Below are 18,453 nucleotides of genomic sequence, written 5' to 3'. Positions count from 1 at the left end.
CAGCCCCTGCACAGGATTAAAACCCGGAGCACCCACTTCGAAGGAACTGTTTTTATCCACTTAACCACTAAAGATCAACTGACTAAAAATGTGCCGATTATTTACCAAAACTAATTAGTATATACATAAAATCATTGCTAAAATAATGGTTATGTCTAGAGCTTGATTTCAAAATGGTTAGCTTTCTCTTGAAGTTTGGTAACCGACATTTTTCACTGTGTAAGCTTGCTTCTTAGTGATGTGGTAGTCTAGTGGTTAAGTGAAGGGGTTATTAATTACACGTTCCCAAGTTCGAGTCCTGTGAGTCCAGACATTAGGGTTCCGCTTTTAAAAGAAATATGTTCATTTCCCATAATCCATATCAACCTTTCAGTGTTCTGAAATAACGATCATAGTAAATTGAAAGCAAATTAATTCAAGGTAGAGAACATGCTGTCCATCGAGTCAGATGCCAGTAGTTTGGGTTGGGGGCGCTCGGTATAATACGAACACCACGGGTGGACGTTGGTCCATTTATGTAGCCAAACACCATATAAATTATTTGGAGTTATTAGCTGCCTTTCACGCACTCCAGTATTTTGCTCCCAATCACTGTAGACTGATGTTTGCAGACAGACAATTCCACGACGGTTGTTTGTTACATAAATAAAATGGGAGGAATGGCTTCTCCTTCCCTTAATCACCTCACTCGAAAATTGTGGGTCTAGTGCCCAGAAAGAGAGATTTTTTGCAGTAGCTCAACACGTTCCGGGGAAAGACAATTGTGTACGCGGATTCTCATTCTCGAAATTTCAACGAGAGGATTGAGTGGAGTTTACATCCAACTGTATTACGGTGAATTACGCAAAGACTCTAGTATCCAGAGATCGACTTATTTGCATCACGACTCAACGCCAAAGTTAAGAAGTTTTTGTTTCATGGCATCCTGATCCCGAGGCGTGCGCTGTAGACGCCTTTACTATTGATTGGGGAACTCAACTGAATTATGCTTTTTCACCGTTTAGCTTAATTCCCAGAGTGCTGTCCAAGGTCCAGCAAGACCAAGCCTGTGTGTTACTAGTAGCGCCCGTGTGGACATGTCAAATATGGTATCCTATGCTACTTAGTCTGCTGATAGAACGCCCAGTACTACTTCCACGGTGGTGGAATCTAATGACTCAACCGCACAACGGCAAGCCTCACCCTGTACGGCATCAGATTCACCTAGCTGTGTGGCCTGTGTCCGGCGAGAGGTCGAGAGTCAAGGCATTTCAAAAGACGCTTGTGAGGTCATCCTCCAATCCTGGACTCCAGGGACTGAAAAACAATACAACATTGCAAATGAGTTCCAAAGAACAGAAATATATCTAATACCATCAAAATTCAATGAAATAACAAAGCGTGTTTACATAAAATTTTAACGGAAATACAAAAAATATTTCCAAAATTGCAGAAGTACTGTGACATTCACGGAACACGATTTGGGCCAGCTTTTCCTACACCTTCCCTCCTTCCGTTTTTACTTTAAGGGGGAGGGGGGTACAGCTACATGTAGGCTACCATAATAGACACCGCCAAAAGTTCAGCTTTGTGGGCTAGTGGAATATGACGCTATAGAAATCAGCCTGGAGGCAAAGGGTGGCTGAGACTATCTTAACACACTGCAAGTGATGCAAGACAAAGTTGGCCAAGATGTTTTCCAATTGCCTTCAGACAAATTCAGAATCAATGATCAATTTAGCGTTCTCATCAAATTTCTCACGAATGAACGCAGCAACACGAGAACTTAGATCAACGATTTACTTGCATGGTCTGCTTAGATACCAAATCGTTAATGTTCAAAGGTACTGCACAGGTTCGTGACTTGAAGTGTATTAATTCCTTTGTTCACATTGTCAGCAGTAGTTCATTCATGCTCTCCCTTGATGTAAACAAGTTTTCAGTCTATAAATAGGACGTTTTTAAAAATCTCTGAATTGCAAATTTCAGATTAATTACATGCACAATCTATGGCAATTGTTCGCAAATTTTGTTGACAGTCTTCCTCGTTTTCACAGTTTCTTTTTTGACGTATCTTCATTTTCCCATGCTTTCCAAATGCTAATCCGCCGTGCATGATGCTATATTTACTTTTGCGCCCAAATTTGACACTTACCGCTTTACTCTGATTGGCTCTTCTTAACTGCATGGATTTCAAAGTGTGTGGTATTAAAAAAACAGCAGACAGGATTTACTGCATATCTCCCCATTCTATGTGCAGCTTTACCACTCGTCCTTAGCCTCCTATCGACAACCAATCCGCACAGCTACATAGGCTAATCAATGAACAGGAGAGCACCCCTTCTGGAACTATACAAACATGGTCTGACTGGCATTGTGCCAGAAACGCTAACACTGTGCATTCTCAAAACCTGGGCCCGGTTGTTCGAAAGCCGATTAACGCTAATCCCAGATTAGAATTAACCAAGGATTATATTTCTCTACTCCCAAATGCTGTTCAACGCTGATATTCAGCACAACTTAACCATTAGAAGAAGTCAATCTTGGAAAAACAAACAAATAAGCAAAAGGAAACTTTTCATTCACAAAGTTGAAAACAATGGAAAAAATTTTATGCTAATCCTGGATTAAGTTAATAGGGTTTTTTCGAACAACTGCGCCCTGGCTGTTTGGAGTAGAAGGAAAACCAAGTTGCCACACTGTTCAAGTGAGGTTCAAATTAAAAACAATCAATTTTGCCTAAACTGACGCTTAACTTCCTCTAACTGGACATACAGGTAATAACAAAAGCCTACCGAGTCATCTCGTTGACAGGAGAATATGGCACTCAAGATCCAAGAAAACTCTGTATCGATGACCCTCGCATTCGTGTTCCTAAAAGAATATCGACCGTGGACAAGGAAAAATGATTTAATTTGTGGCTTTTAAATTATGGTTTAGAAAACACAAAAGTTAATCACTCAGAACTTGGGTTTAAATTGATGTTGGAACACGAAAGTTGATCATTCAATTGACCGTGAAAGATGTCTTCCTGCGCTTCTTTTAGCACTCCATCGTTTCCACTGAACTTTTGGTAAAAATACACCCTTAAAATTAAAAATTAAACTGCTGCATTGAAGAAAAGAAGAAAAGGCTGGTTGACAAAACCTAATATCGAGGGGGTTATTTTTCTCACACACATTGCATGAAGCAACATGGTAATGTAATATATTGGCCCTTCGGTATAGAAACACAAAAGGTTATTTATCTAAGCTTGAAACGAGCTTAACTTGTTATTCCCACGTCTCACGCCCTCGCCAAACATGTCAACGCGGCTTCACTCGTGGAGGAAAAAAAGTTTCAAGAAAATTTTTACAGAAAAATTTACTTACCCGTTCGCCAGTACTCCAGACAAATTAGCTTCCGGAAATGAACACAAGCCTTTTTCAACGGAATTCTCGCATGTTTTTCGAACTGCAAATAGATGATTCGTGAATATTCAAATTCAAAACAAAAACATGTTATAAGCTGGCGAATTTCAAAGGCAAGCATCACACAAGCACGCAAAAAAAAAATTTAGGGAAGAAAATTAAATTACAATATCACACTTACTTGAAATGAAGAAATACGGGTTTTATGGCGACTCATGGTTGCGCATATAAGCGTGAGTTAAAGCTCACGTACATCAAAACGGCTATCCATAGGAATTACTGAAAACCGGTACAATACCCAACAAAAACAACCCGAACGACTGTAATGCCAACTAGATGACTCGCAGACGATGCCGCATTTTCGACACATCGGGTGATCGTCCAGTTCCTGACCTTGCGCCCTGGAAGAAAGTATAAAAAAAATTAGAAGGCCCGTTTTGGTCGGTGGCCCGAACGATCGACGCGATCTTCCTCTTCCGCCATATTTGGCTTTGCTTACCCTCATTCTTCGCACTCTTAGTGGCCAGTCTCCTCTAATTGTGACGAAAATCGTGTGACATCCTTCGTTTCCAGAAAAGCAAGTCCACTGACAATTGTTTCGCACTGACTGAAACGAGATATGAAAAAGACCTCACCAAACCGGAAGCTAAGACTGAGTGAAATTCGACCAGAAATTAAAGTCTTAAGGTAGATAGAATTTGCATTTCACTGGATAGCCAATAGAGCGAATCGTGTCACGACATTTTTTATCTCGCATTTGAACCCAAAGGGCGATTTCAAAATGATGTTTCAACACATTGAGTCGTTGAATAGATAACGAGTATTTCTGTTTTGCTTGTTTTTCATCCGTTTATGTTGTAAAGCTGGAAGGATAGAAGCTGGAACTCGTTCTGTCTTGGGGCCTTTTTTTTTTTTTTTCAAATAAAACAGCCGCGAAACACCATAATCTATAGCTTCAATTATCAGGCACCGCCCTTTGCTATCTCTCAAGGGAATATATATATACAATTAGAAGTTGTAGAAACAACACCGCCACCTTTGTTATTCAATGAGCACTGTCGCTTTGGTCTTTCAATTCCCAAACATAATAAATAAAGGACCTAAATACGTAAAACAAGGTTGAAAAATTCCTTTTACTGAATTTTTTTCATAAATTTGGTTTGATATAACGGATACACTCAAATGACCCCTTATTGCCCAAGGTCGACCTTTGAATTTGTTGAATCTTCAACTGCGTAAGCTTGTAAGAATGTTCCGTATTTGCTTTCATTCCAAACAAGGCTTTCTGAGAGTAAAAAAAATTATGCTGGTCTGTTGATCTTCAATTGTCGTTGCTAAAAATTTGTGGAAATGTATAATAACATGGAAACGTATGGAACAAGTACAGGAATATAAATCATTAAATTCACCATTCCAAAGGGCGGGTTTTGGATGGAAAATCATGGTTCTTATTTTAACATCTTCATTTGATTTGTTCAGCTGGAGAAGAAATAGCTTTAAATCTCTTTCAAGTTCACCAGCTTATTCTGTCAGCTTACCTGTATCGTTTGGTAAGTTCTTGCTCCAATGTTACATAAAACCAGGACGGCATTGTGTTCAGCCCGGGGTGTTCAGTCACTCCACATATGACAAAATGAACTACGGACTGCACCATCATATCCACTTTCACCACGTGAATTGAGCTTTCGACACCAGATCTAGAGATGGATGTTGAAGCGATGTTGAATTTTTGTGAATTTATGTCCAAACCAATGTTACCTTGGTAAAGTTTTCCGAGGTCAATTTTTCGAGGGGTCGCAAATGAAAATAAAAGAGTGTGAATCAAACGCGTGACCTTTTCTCGATCCTCAAAAATTTGCAGTTGCGGGTTGAAAGAAAAGCTCTTTCACAAAATTTAAGGGTCAAACGCCCATTGAGCTTGCTCCATGTTGCTCGAAGGCCACGAGTAAAGAGATGCTGTTTCTTTGTATTTTTTACTTTTTTAATGCATGCATGGTCTACAATTTTGATGTAAGAGTTATAACAGCAAAAAGATAAAAGAAAAGAGAAAAGAGAAAATTATAAGTGTAGCTGAGGCGAATAACATCTGTGTGAAACACAGGGTCATTGTAATATATCGGTTGTTACGTCGATTTGATTGTCGTATCTAGTGACCTGTAAGGTTTTGGTTAGTGTTGTTTTTCTCAATAACGAATCATTCTTCGGATATGGTGTATGAGATCAGTGGGATTCGATAGCGCTAAGCACCATGGCAAGCAATCTTCAGTGGGTTGCACCAAGGGAACTCGAATTTGGCGTGAATGTCAGCGACAAATACAAGAAACTCGATGTGCATTGAAAATCATTTGAGCTAATCTGCTGAATACCCAGCCACTTATTTGCATAAGAATAACAGCTATTGTATTCTGACTTCTTTAGAGAACGCCGACGAGTGCTAAAAAAGGTGGCAGGGTATTCAGCAGTTACTTGTTGGAGAAGAAGCCGGCAGGTCCTATTTTCAACTTTGTAGAGAAGAAAAGGACCGCTAGACCTACCATCTGAGACTGAAACAAGAGATTGGAGAGCAGTTTGGCATAGGAACTGAAGACAGCTTTCCGAGCATGCTGTTATAAATCCACGAAAGAATGTCACGTAGGAGCGACACAAATTCATCACATGCACGGAATCAAACAGTAACCTGCTGCGCAGAGCTATGGCGGTATTAGGGAACTTTAAGCAACGACAACGGCGACGGCAACGAGAACATCACACATTTGGCAAAAAATAATAGCGTTGCACGCCCTGCACGTGCGTTTTTCACTTTTGTCCATTTCTTTGCCGCCGTCAGCGAAAAAACAACAGGGAGTTTTAGCAAAGACTACGGCGGGGGTACGGCTACGGCTACGGCAACGCCACAAAGCAAGAATATTATTGGTTGAAAAAGGAAAAAGGCCCGTGCTGCACGTGCAACACGAATTTCCGCGCATTTCTTTGCCGTACTTCAAAAAAAAAAAAACGTGAAATCACCAAATTTTAGGTTTTGACGAAAAACGTGAGTATATAACAATGAAAATGTCATTTTCAGTTTTGACTTTAAAACCGTTCGTACCCATCCATTTACAGGATAGTTCGCCTGTATTGTACAATGTGAACAAGACGGATTAATCGCGAAGTACTTTCGATAGCGCTAAGTTATATTTTGGACTAACGTTTTCGTTGCTGTAGCCGTCGTCTTTGCTAAAACACCCTAACGTGAAATAGCCAAATTCGAAGTTTTGTGAAGAACGTCAGGACTTGCCGAGGAACTTTGAGAACAACTTCATTCTATTTTGTTTTGGTTTTGTATTTTCATGCGGCCAGCGGTTTCGGTATATGTCACATTTAACTAATGATGAACCTTGAACCTTTGAAGAGTGTTGAGGCCGACATTGTTGTAATGTTTTTTCACTGAGGATCGAAGAAGTAAATTCTGTTATAAATTTAGACCTGGTTTATATTCTTAACTGCTGTCGCTACAGGACTTGAGGATAACGACTCTCGTTGATTTGCCTCTCGCGCCAACGACAATGCCGGCAGCGCTACTCAGGCTAATCAAACTACAAACCTGAGAAATCTGGCCTGAATTTGTGCGGATGGCTTAGTGCACGATCGAATCGTATGGTTTTTACGAAAGTCTAACACTCGATATGTCAGCTAACAAATTGTTTAATAATACCGCATTTTCGTGTTGCCCTCAGGCCCCACCGACGCAGCACCAGAGTTTCTTTAGAAACTAAACCATAAAGAGAAGTGTTTGGGCCTGGTTGGCCGGATACATGTACAGTAAACAGGCACTCACCTCCCGCTATGTCGCTTGTGTTGAGTCAATTCCCAGACTAAACGTTATGTGTAGGTTCGTTAATTCTTAGGTTCTGCTCCGAGAGGTTTTTCTCCACGTACTTTGGTGAAAAGCCTACGTTTGTACGGCTACACCTCAGCTATCCAGTTTTCCCCTCTAAAAAGACCGGCCGGCAACATTTCGTCTGTCTCCTCAATCAGCCGATCTCTCTTTGCCCGGCTAAATAAGATTGCTACTTTGATCAAATTACTAAACAAGGGCCGACATGACAAAACTTGACAAAAAAACTTGACAAAAAAAAGCACCCTCTGAAGATGTGGTAGTGACCAGTTACGACACCGTCAGTAACGTGAATTAGAAAGAAACGGAAATTGCACCGACGGTATGGGATTTGAATAAAGTCTCCTTCAAAAAAATTAATAAATAAAAAATCCCGTATCCTGATAATCCGCTAATAGGGCTTCGTTGTTTGCATTTGCAAATTTAGTAACATTAACAATGAGTTTTTACAACAAACTTCAAGTTATATTATAGATTTATCTTTCTGGTAATCTCTCGCCAGTTTCCGAAGTTTACCTGTAGTTGAAGTTCGCTGTAAGTGGACAATTTTGTGTTAACTGTTTGCGCATTCCACGGATTTAGAAAGAAACGGAAATTGCACCGACGGTATGGGATTTGAATAAAGTCTCCTTCAAAAAATTAATAAATAAAAAATCCCGTATCCTGATAATCCGCTAATAGGGCTTCGTTGTTTGCATTTGCAAATTTAGTAACATTAACAATGAGTTTTTACAACAAACTTCAAGTTATATTATAGATTTATCTTTCTGGTAATTTCTCGCTAGTTTCCGAAGTTTACCTGTAGTCGGTTGAAGTTCACTGTAACTGGACAATTTGTGTTAACTGTTTGCGGGGGGGGGGTGGGGGGGGGGGGGGGGGGCCCCGCTACTCTCTCATATGGGATGTATAGCTATGTGTGGCTCCAAAGGGTATGGTTTTTTAGCCGTTTTGGTCTGAAATAGCGTATGATTTTTGCACTAAAGTCTTGAATAGGGTATGTTTTTTAGAAGAAGCTACTTATTTATCATAAGGCGGTAAGACCATCAGCAAAAGCTCTTCTCAAATTATTACGCCAACCCTGTAACAGCTGAAATAGATCTGAAAATAGGTTTGAAATAGGGTATCACATTTTTGGTCAGCTCCGAAATAGGATAGGGAAAATCGCAGATTTTGGTCTGAAATAGGGTATTACACGTGAGTGAAGTCACAAAACATTCCCCAAGCTCGGATATCTTCTGCCCAAGTAAAGATTTGAATTGTGAGATTCTAGCTGCAGGTTTAAAGGGAATGGGAAAGAAATTAAATCTCCAGCAAAAAACGATGTCTTCTTTAACGCTCCCGATGACCAATAATACACTGCGCGCTGCAATTGGCGATTCCAGGAGCCATGAGTAGGAGCTTGCCTCTCCCATACAAGCCCTATAAGGCAATCTTTGCACGTATCTTTCTATTTTTAGAACGCTACGAGTTCTTCGGATTTTCACACACCGTTTAGAATGGCCAATCAGAATAATTTGCTGTCAAACGAAGACAAAAATATTAAAACAATGTATGCAAATACTAAGAATAGGAAGATACGCGCAAAGGGTTGAGACAAGGATATGACTGCACAGGGAAGCGCCTTCTCATTAGCTCCTGGCTCAAACAAACAAAGACATCCGAGAAGATACTATAAGTCTCTACCCTCGGGGCTTTTCAGGACTAATCTAAAATGCTTTATGGGGGACTTTAGCCAGACTGCTTATTACGCAGTTTACAATTAATTTTGGGAAGTAAAAGACGCTCCCGTCCAGATAAGGTCAGACCACAACACCGGGACTGTCCCCTACTCTTATCGAATAGTGAGTGGGTTCTTTAACGTCCCATAACATTTAATTTCCAACAAGGGCTATGAGACGGGATCTTCAGTTTACAGTCCTTATCCGAGAAGATTTGAAAGTCTAACCATTTGCAGATCTCATTACAAAGGCAGCACTTTCTTCTCAGTTATTTTAAGACCCTGGGTGATGGTCCGGCCGGAGTCGAACTCACGACCTCCTGCATGGCAGCCCGGTGCTCAACCAACTGAGCCACCGGTGCGCATACAGACAGTCTGATCATGCATGCGTTCTGACAATAAAACGTTTAAGACACAAGGAGACGGTCGCAACGACCAGCGGGCGAATGTAGTTCTTTAATATTGGAGCGCTTTTTGCAGTGGAGTAACGAACTTAAGCGGTTGAAATGACGTGGAAAAAGAAAATCCATCATTGTGGGATTGTTCTACATAATACTCCACCAAACCAGTTCAACAAGCAAAGTGCTCATCATTGTTATATAATGAATTACATTAGCAATCTACGGCTTGCTTTTAAACTGATATAGGCCGTTTTTATACAAGGGACGCATAATCTGTCCATACGAATTATGCGTGTTATCCGTCTAGTGTAAAGACAAGACGCACTATGCGTCTGGATGAACTATCCACTTAATTGCGTCTTCGAAGACGTACTAAAGTGGGGAGTTTGACGAGACGCATTATACGTCGTGCGCCCGTCTTTACACCAAACGAACTTAAGAGACGCAGAAAAAAGTTTGCCTAACTTCGTCCCAGACGAATTATGCGTCTCTAGCATAAAACGGCCATTCACACGTCCAGTCGTGGCAGTGATACAGTGTTGCTCGAGTATTTTTCCATCAATAACGGTTTTTGCCAAGTTTGCCGGGCGCACTAATTCCAATGTCCTCTATACTGGGACCGACTCCCCTTCCATTTTGAGAACGCGCCACCAATTCCGATGTTGTGCTGTAGAGCTACTGAAGCTCCATCAACCTGCCTCTTGCCTGCTTCGCCTCTTAACTGAAAACAAAAATGAGTGCACGGAAAAAAATAATTTCACGTTTAAACAACGCATAAACTGAAATTGAAAATGCTTAGGCCTTAGCATCAATGCATATGCCTTCCAGGTCAAACACATCGGGCAACGGATCACTTAAACGCCGGAAGGTATAACAAAGCAAATTAAGCCAAACTACCCAAATAGAGGTAGTAGGGAGCTTCTTGAATCACGAACGGAAAACCGGAAGAGAACTGTTCGCATGCCAGGGCAGTGGTCACCCCTCCCATACATTTTTAAACAAATCGTCTCCGATAGAGGATCCTGAAGGGGGTGACGATAGCATTTCCCAGTCCAAATTTGGGAAAAAATCCCAGTCCCAGTGGCAAATTTTCTTAGAATCCCAATCCCTGCTACTAAGATCCCACTGGTCAAATAGCCCGAGTTATGATGGGGAAAGTATAATTTTGAGCATCTGTTTGTTGTATGAAGCACTACCAGGATCAAATATTTAAGGAGAGGTCAGAACGTGTTTGAACCCGGGTTGTGTAGATCTCAAAGCAGCACCCTGACTACGCGAGGCCACACTGCCTCCTACATTCGCCTTATGTGACAACAGGGACCTTTAGATTCTAGGACGAGGATAAGAACAAGTATGAGATTTGACTGCCCATTTTTGGCGAAAATATTTACAAGATTTATAACCTGGACAATTAATCTTACTCTCTGTTAACAGTATAGGTTGCTCAGTTATTCTTATTGCTGGTAACTGAGCCTTTTTGCTGACCGAAAAATGCCAAAACTGCTATTGTGTCGTTGACTTGTTTTGACACAATGACATTTTTGCAAAATCTCGTGCTAAAATGACGACGGTGTCCCTTTTTCCCGCCAAAATGACGCCGGTTTGCGTGCGTTCACTGTTGTTCAATGAGAAAATCTCGCACTCGTATTCGTTCTCATCCTAGAATCTAAAGAGCTCTCTATTTTTCCAGTTATTTCCACATGTGCTGACTACTTCCTAAGACGATCTTCACTTAAAGGGACTGTGTCAAGGAAGTGCAGTTGATCATTTTGTGTAGTTTTACGAATTACTGGCTCCTACTCGCTTTGCAACTTGACGTTTAACCCAGAAATTACTGTTAAAAAACACCACTTAAAGCCTCGTGGCAAAACAAGTCTGTGGAGCATACATAATTTGAGGTACAAACAACAGGGATGAACTTCGAAAAACTGCTAGGCTGAACAATTTTCCAAAAACCCCAATTGCAATCCATTTTACTCCTCTTCACTTTTGACCATCCCTGCCTCGGCCCTTTTGTATTTTCTGTTTTATTCGAAACTTCCTTCAGCGTATTAAGTGCTTATTTTTATGTTTCGCTTGATTTGGTTGCCAGTTCCCAGTCACTGAATGTGGCTAAATTTCATGGCAGAGCCGCTTTACCCAGACAGTTTTTTTAAAAATCTTCATCAGTTTGCATGTATACTACACTTTTTTGGATGATTTTTTAATCATTAGCCATTAGTTGTAACTTGACGTCGTGTTCAATTGGGATCAACCGTTTCAACCACAACCGGTTTTGATTGAAGCAGTTGAGGTTTCCCAATACAACACTTTTCCAACCATATTCGGTCGGAAACGCGGTTACGCCTGGGAATAGTCATGACCAGACTTCTCCGCATGGACAAGTTGATTGCGATACCGACGTAAGAGTTTTTAGCCAATAACATGTGCAGTAACACGACTGAGCAATCGAAAAAAACTACTTTTGACACTCAAGTGAATAGCCCTTAAATCAAATACTGCAGAAGCCCACCAAATGGAGCCTCTATCTACACTTATTCCTTTAGCCAACCCTTTCCCGACTACATTTACACATTAAGCTAGAGATTTTTATGTTTTGAACGACTTTTTTTCCCACGGAGTGTCATATTTCCAGGGGGAACGCGAAAAAAACACAATTCCACAGTGATGTGTGTTTGTTGGGTGGTTATATGACGTAAAACAATAGCACTGTCATACATGTAGCTCTGTTTTGATTGGGCTTTTAATCTCGAGACTCTCACAAGAGGGGTTCTATTATAACTCTACTCGAGAAAGGGTTTACTCCGAGGCTCACTATGAATGATAGAGGCTCCGTTTGATGCGTTCCTGAATATTGTCAACATGTGAACGTTAATGCAGGCTTAAAGTTGGTGGTACTAAAGTGAAGTTACCGAGGGCAGAAATTAAGAAACAAAAGCTACTACAATTTGTTTTTTACATCTCCACACGGTTGGGATTGAAGTTGCACCTCTGCCAACTCAGTTAAACTAACCTGCATGCCCTTGGATTCCATGAAGTCTCTGGAGCACACAACTGCAGCTGCTGAGCCGTCTGCCGCGGGCGCCGACATGGCAAACGCGATAGGCTCACATATCATTCGCGATTCACAGATTGTTTTCAGCGGAATTTCTTTCCTCAGGCATGCGTTAGGGTTCTGTGTGCTGTGTTTGTGGTTCTTGTACGCAATCTCTGCACATTGCTCAAACATACTGCCATACTTATCACTGTGTTCTTTGGCTGCATAGGCAAACAACTGTGACAAGACTATTTAAGTTTGAAATCTTGTTACAGTTTTGATTCAAAGAGAATATCTGCAGAGCAACCTCGTTCCCAGGGTCTTCAACATGGAGGCTTGCGTGGAAAGCCGAGAAGATCCTGGGGACGAAAGGAGCCTGTTCAAGAAAGGGAGAGAATTGTTTTGGAAAAACAGGAAAAAGAAAGCTGGTCTTCCACCAAGGTGTGCTTGGCCTTGGCATCACAAATTAATTGAGTTTGTTGGTTCTCTACTTTGCCGTCTTTGGTTTCTTCTTAGAGAAGGGTTATTTTTTGTGTTTACACCTTCTTAAAGACCACGACGCCAAAGAATTTTGGCAAAAAATTATGACTGATTGTCACCAGGGTTTTCGAAAGTTTTGTAAAGTAGCGGAAAGCACCGGACATAACAATTTTTGGCGCCGCAAGGCGCCTTGGGAGCGCCGAAAACGCGAGCTACCCAGCGGGGCTCTGGGTGCACGCTCCCCTAGAAAAGTTTTGAAATAGAGCACTCAGAAACGCTGTTTCCAGTGTTTCTGGAACCAAGACTCAGTTTCCCAGGCAAGGCTGGACTCACTCAAATTCGCTTTATAAAGTAAGTAAAAAAATCATAATTACAATAAAAAATAAAACAAACCCCTGAAATATTGGCATCAAAGTACCGGACATGGGATGGGAAACCACCGGATGAAACGTCCGGCCCCGGCCTCAACTGAAAACCCTAAATTTGTCATCACCGTTTTTATTGTGACAAGCATCATCATCATCATGATCATCATCATCATCACATCGTCACTGGCAATGGTGGTAGTGATCAAGACGGCACAACTGTGAACGTTTTTAGAGGTTTATTGACCAAGCAACATAATAAATGCGACTTTAAAAAGAAACAATGTCAGGCGCATAGTTTGACACGAACAACAATCGTCGTTGTGTCAACTTTGCATCATCTCATCTTTACAATCTATCAGTCTAAGAAGTTCTGCCATTTTAAAGAGTCATAAGCTACTGCTAATTTCATACAAAGGCCTATAAGATCCTTTAAAGATTACAGAATGATCGAAAGGAGCTTTTCATGGCATAAAAGTGACAGTCAACTGATAATCTCTTTATAAGCATGCCCAATTACAAATGGTACTGCATATACCGATGGTAAATGAGATAACATCAATCAATAAGGATTAATGAGATAGCAATGTTTCTGTTCAAAGTTAACGTGTTTTCTAAAAGAGCTCCCCTGAGACGTCAGTGACACCTTACTGAACTAAAATGTACCCCATTGCCTTGAGGGTCTTATTACCATTGTCGGGCTTGTAATCAGCAGCAAAGTTTCCACAAGTGTTGTTGTCGAGAATTTCTCCTCCAGTGCCGAAGCCGATTCTTGAATCACACCTAACGCAGGGCTTAAACTGGTCCCCAACTATACCAATTCTTACTCTTGAAAAGCCATCGACGCTACCCTGAACATTGAAACCTTCAATCATGCAGACGGTTTGCAACGAGGCCTGTTCACCAATCAGCTTCTTCCACGTGGCAAGACCAAGTGATGTGTGTCTGCGTCGTCCATCGGAAATAAGCGAAAAAAGGGACTTGGCGCTCTTGTTTATAACCACAAAATTTATATCTTGTTCGCCATTGACTTTCATACCGAGACAAATCTTGGTGAAGGGTGTGTCCCAATAACTCGGCAATTTTGTTTCGTTTGAGTCGAACCCAGTCTTCCCTCCATCAAGGTTAAAGATTTCCTTGTTGCTCCACATATTCGAATCATAGTGAAATGTGAGCTGTTAAGAATTGAAAGTAGTACCAGATAAGATAAGACATTTCAATGGATTTTTGTCGCCGTATGTGGACCCACTGTTGTAAAGCAGCTACAGGGAGCTTACTTCCCAGAAAAACATTGTTGAGTAAATTCTATTTTTGTACCCTTCGATCTCGCGTAAGAATTTCAAGATTGGCAAAAAAAATAACGTTTTGCTTAAAGTTAACGAAACATAACATTGGGAATTTGACAAGATACCTTGTTTCCATCAGTTTTCATGACTGGTGTCCATCCACCTGTTCCGCATCCAAAATCACCCATGTGACAAAAAACGGAAGTTGGTTTAGAGTCCAAGAGGAGTGAAACAACCTTGCTCTCGTTTAAGCTGTGGATACAAAGAACAGTTTAAGGTTCACTCATGACTCTAAACTCGTTTTTAGGCCCTGCTACTCAGGCCATTTTATCTTCTGCAGCCGAATTTCAACTACAAACTACTAATGCTACTGGAGGAACTCTGTTGTTTAATTAATAGAAATAACTGGGAGTGATTAGAGTGTAATGTGAAGTGCTAAGTTTCTACCCTATGTGAACCATATGTGAGCGTTAGCCCTACTCATGGAAATAGGCTCACACAAGGACAGAGAAAAACTCTGACCAGGGTGGGAATTAAACCCACGACCTTCGGGTTAGAACACCGCTGCTCTACCGACTGAGCTACAAGGTCAGACGGGAGCAGGCCGTGGGAACTGAAGATGTTAAAGTCACGGCAATGAACATGTACAAGCACAAGGAAGGACAAATTAATAGCCTCCCTGTTGTTTCCGATGTCGATTTTTCCTTCACTTTCGCTGCACGTTTTAATAATTGCGATTGAGTTTTTTACATTTTTATATACATTATTAATATTTACATTCATTTTGTACATTTTTCTTATGCATTATGTCTGTCATTCTTCTTGGTAAATTGTTCTTTGTCTTTGTTATTCTATTTTGCTATTTTTACTTTAAATTATATTTTGTTACTCCTACTGTTTAAGGTTAATGTGCTACCCTCGTTAAATAAGTAAGTATTTACATTCATACACTAATATTAAATGCAACTTTCGTGTACTTCAACTTGGTGGCTTGAATTTTTCAAGCATGCAATATGTAATAAAGAACTTATCACATGTTAAAAGCCAGATATCATTTTTATTCACTCGTTTTTTAAATACCATATTGCTCACTCGCTCGAAGACTCGCTCGTTTGCGATATGGTATTAAAAACTCGTGATTAAAAACGATATCAGGCTCTTAACATGTAATAAGCTATATGTATTGTATTGTATTGCATTGCATTGCATTGCATTGCATTGCATTGCATTCTGTTTTACTGTTAACTTGTGATTAATATGTGATTAATATGTGTGGAAGGTGTGGTGGCCTCATGGTTAGTGTGCTCGATTCCGGATCGAGTTGTCCGGGTTCGGGTCCTGGCCGGGGACATTGTGTTGTGTTCTTGGGCAAGACACTTTACTCTCACGGTGCCTCTCTCCACCCAGGTGTATAAATGGGTACCGGCGAAAATGCTGGGGGTAACCCTGCGATGGACTAGCATCCCATCCAGGGGGGAGTAGAAATACTCCTTGTCGCTTCATGCTACAAAAACCGGAGATAAGCGCCGGCCTGATGGGCCTTCTTGGCTCGTAGCAGACTTTACCTACCTACAAACCAATATGTGTATGATGGGAAAAAAAGTCAAAGAGTTAACTAACCAGGTTCTCAAAACAAAAGCCTACCACATTTTTAAACGGAATTCAACATAGCTGAAGTATCGCTGTTTAGACTTTCGTATAAGTAAAGAGGCCCTCCAAGGGATTTTGGGGAAGAAGTGAACATGGATAATTCGAACTGGGGAACAAAAACAAAATAAACCATTTCAGGGAACAAAAAGCTAAGAACAAGTTTGATTCGGGAACAAAAGCGAACTTTAAGGGAACAAGGGACCTCCCCCTAGAGGGGCCTCAAAAACCAAGGTGACGTTAAAATGCTGGCAACTTGCCTGGTAAAGTCGTTCAGGGCCTTGCAAGACTTTGCTAAAAGAGAAGAGTAAGTAGTTACGCCTCCAAGAGATGCTTACATTAGAGACAATAACAACGTTATTAATGAAAAAAATTAGAACATTCAAGCAAAATCTCTGAATTTCAAGTTAACTTCTTACTTTAAAATCAAGAGCTGGTGCTGTTACAAGAAGTTTGAAACAACAAAATACACCAAAGGGCTTTCCATTATTTTATTCCTGTAAAGACGTAATCATTTTGAGAAAGCATTTTGCGTCGCACAACTTTCTTTTTCCACGAACAAGCTGCTATAAGCACTGACAAAAAAAAGTTAATATAGGTTTTTTTCCCGTTCATAAATCAACGGGGAAAAAACGGACCGAGAAAATGAGGTTAGCAAGTTATTTATTATATCTCTGAAGTTAATCCGGCGTGCGGGCAAGGATATTAGTTAAAGTCAAGCGGAAGGTTCGACCGCCAGAAAGATTGCTGTGTCAAAATCCGAAAAAATAAATCTTCTTGGCTGTTTGAAATAGCTGCTTGCAAGATTCAAACGGTTTACAAGTTTATGTAGCAGAAACGACATGAAAAACTTGCTAGATAATGTCTTATCGAATTTTTTACTGCAGAATACGGCCCGCTAATTTAGCCAGTCACAGCGCGCGTACTATCTGAGAGATATAATAAAGCCAATAAACATCACCAGTATCCCCTTAAATCTGCTCAGTTAAAGAAAGATCAACAGCTCGTTGCATTTGCCCTGTCCTAAATGCACCGCTAACCCGAGCCCTTAAATATTGCTTCAAACAGGTAGAACCAAAAATGTTCAGAGTAAATGGGATATTTCATGTTAGATACAGCGACTTTCAATCGAGTGTCGTAAAACCAAAACGACAGTAATTACTTTGGCCAATCAAAAAGAACGGAGACAATTCAGTAAACCAATCAAAACTCGAAGTAATTACACGTAGCCGACACAATTGATCACCGCATGTGGTGATTGATCACCGCATTCTATTGGAGAAGCTTAAGAACTTTGACATGCCTGAGTGGGTTCGTCTCTGGATTGAAGATTTCCTCACTGATCGGCACCAAAGAGTCAAGCTCTCTCAAGACTGCTTCTCAGAGTGGGGTAGAGTCCCTGCCGGCGTACCACAAGGGACTAAGCTTGGTCCCTGGCTCTTTGTGGTGATGATCAACGACCTCCACGTCGAAGGCGTTGATCTATGGAAATATGTCGACGACACCACCATAAGTGAAACAACCCACAAGAGTGATTGTAGTCAGATCCAAATAGCTGTAGATAATTTAGTTGGGGCAGCTCAGGCAGATCGGTTCCAGCTGAACGAAGCAAAATGTAAAGAGTTGCAGATTTGTTTTGCTAGATCTAAGCGTTCATTTCCACCTGTCGTCATCAATAATAAGAACATCGAAGTTGTTAAGAGTGCCAAACTTTTGGGTCTCTTCATCTCTGACGATTTGAAATGGAATGCGCATGTTGCTGAGATAGTTAAGAAGGTAGCGTCCAGACTGTACTTGCTGAGGCAGTTAAAACGAGCGGGCCTCGACCCGCTCGAACTTGTATGTTTCTACACCACATGCATTCGGCCGGTCGCCGAATACGCCTGCGAGACCTTTCATAATAGCCTTCCCATATACCTATCAGATGAACTGGAAAGGCTTCAAAAACGCGCCTTTCGTATCATCTATCCCACCTTGAGCTATTCCGAGGCGTGCGTCGCCCTGGAGCTGCCGCTATTAAGCGCTCGAAGAGAGGAACTCACCACGCGCCTCTTCGATAAGATCCTTCAAGACCCCAACCACAGGCTCCATCACTTACTGCCGCCAAAGAATGAATGCCAAGTAACTCTCAGGAAAAAGAGGACTTTCAATGTCCCTCTTTGTAAGACAAATCGCTTTCAGCGGAGCTTTTTAATGGCAAATTCTTCCCGTTTTTAGCTTTTAGTTCTCGGTGTGCAACCTTGCTTTTAATATA

The 18,453-nt window shown here is 41.0% G+C and overlaps 1 protein-coding gene across 2 annotated transcripts in view; it reads right to left on the bottom strand.

Annotated features, from left to right (window-relative positions):
• Positions 1 to 13,492: 13,492 nt before the first annotated feature.
• The window catches only part of LOC138026446 (uncharacterized), a 14,094-nt gene continuing 9,133 nt past the window's right edge, over positions 13,493 to 18,453 (bottom strand). The window contains exons 4-6 of one of the 2 annotated variants that reach the window (XM_068873811.1): positions 16,460 to 16,493; positions 14,678 to 14,804; positions 13,493 to 14,441 (exon numbers count right to left, since the gene is read on the bottom strand). In XM_068873811.1, the coding sequence (XP_068729912.1) occupies positions 13,914 to 14,441; positions 14,678 to 14,804; positions 16,460 to 16,493 (689 nt within the window). In that variant the 3' untranslated portion in view covers positions 13,493 to 13,913. The remainder of the gene's footprint in view (positions 14,442 to 14,677; positions 14,805 to 16,459; positions 16,494 to 18,453) is intronic. The other variant, XM_068873810.1, reaches the window with a different exon arrangement.

The sequence above is a fragment of the Montipora capricornis genome, chromosome 12 (genome assembly GCF_036669925.1).
Source record: "Montipora capricornis isolate CH-2021 chromosome 12, ASM3666992v2, whole genome shotgun sequence".
NCBI classification, from domain to species: Eukaryota; Metazoa; Cnidaria; class Anthozoa; order Scleractinia; family Acroporidae; genus Montipora; species Montipora capricornis.
The sequence above is the reverse complement of the archived record's forward strand: the minus strand, read 5'-3'. Positions and strand labels throughout refer to the sequence as shown.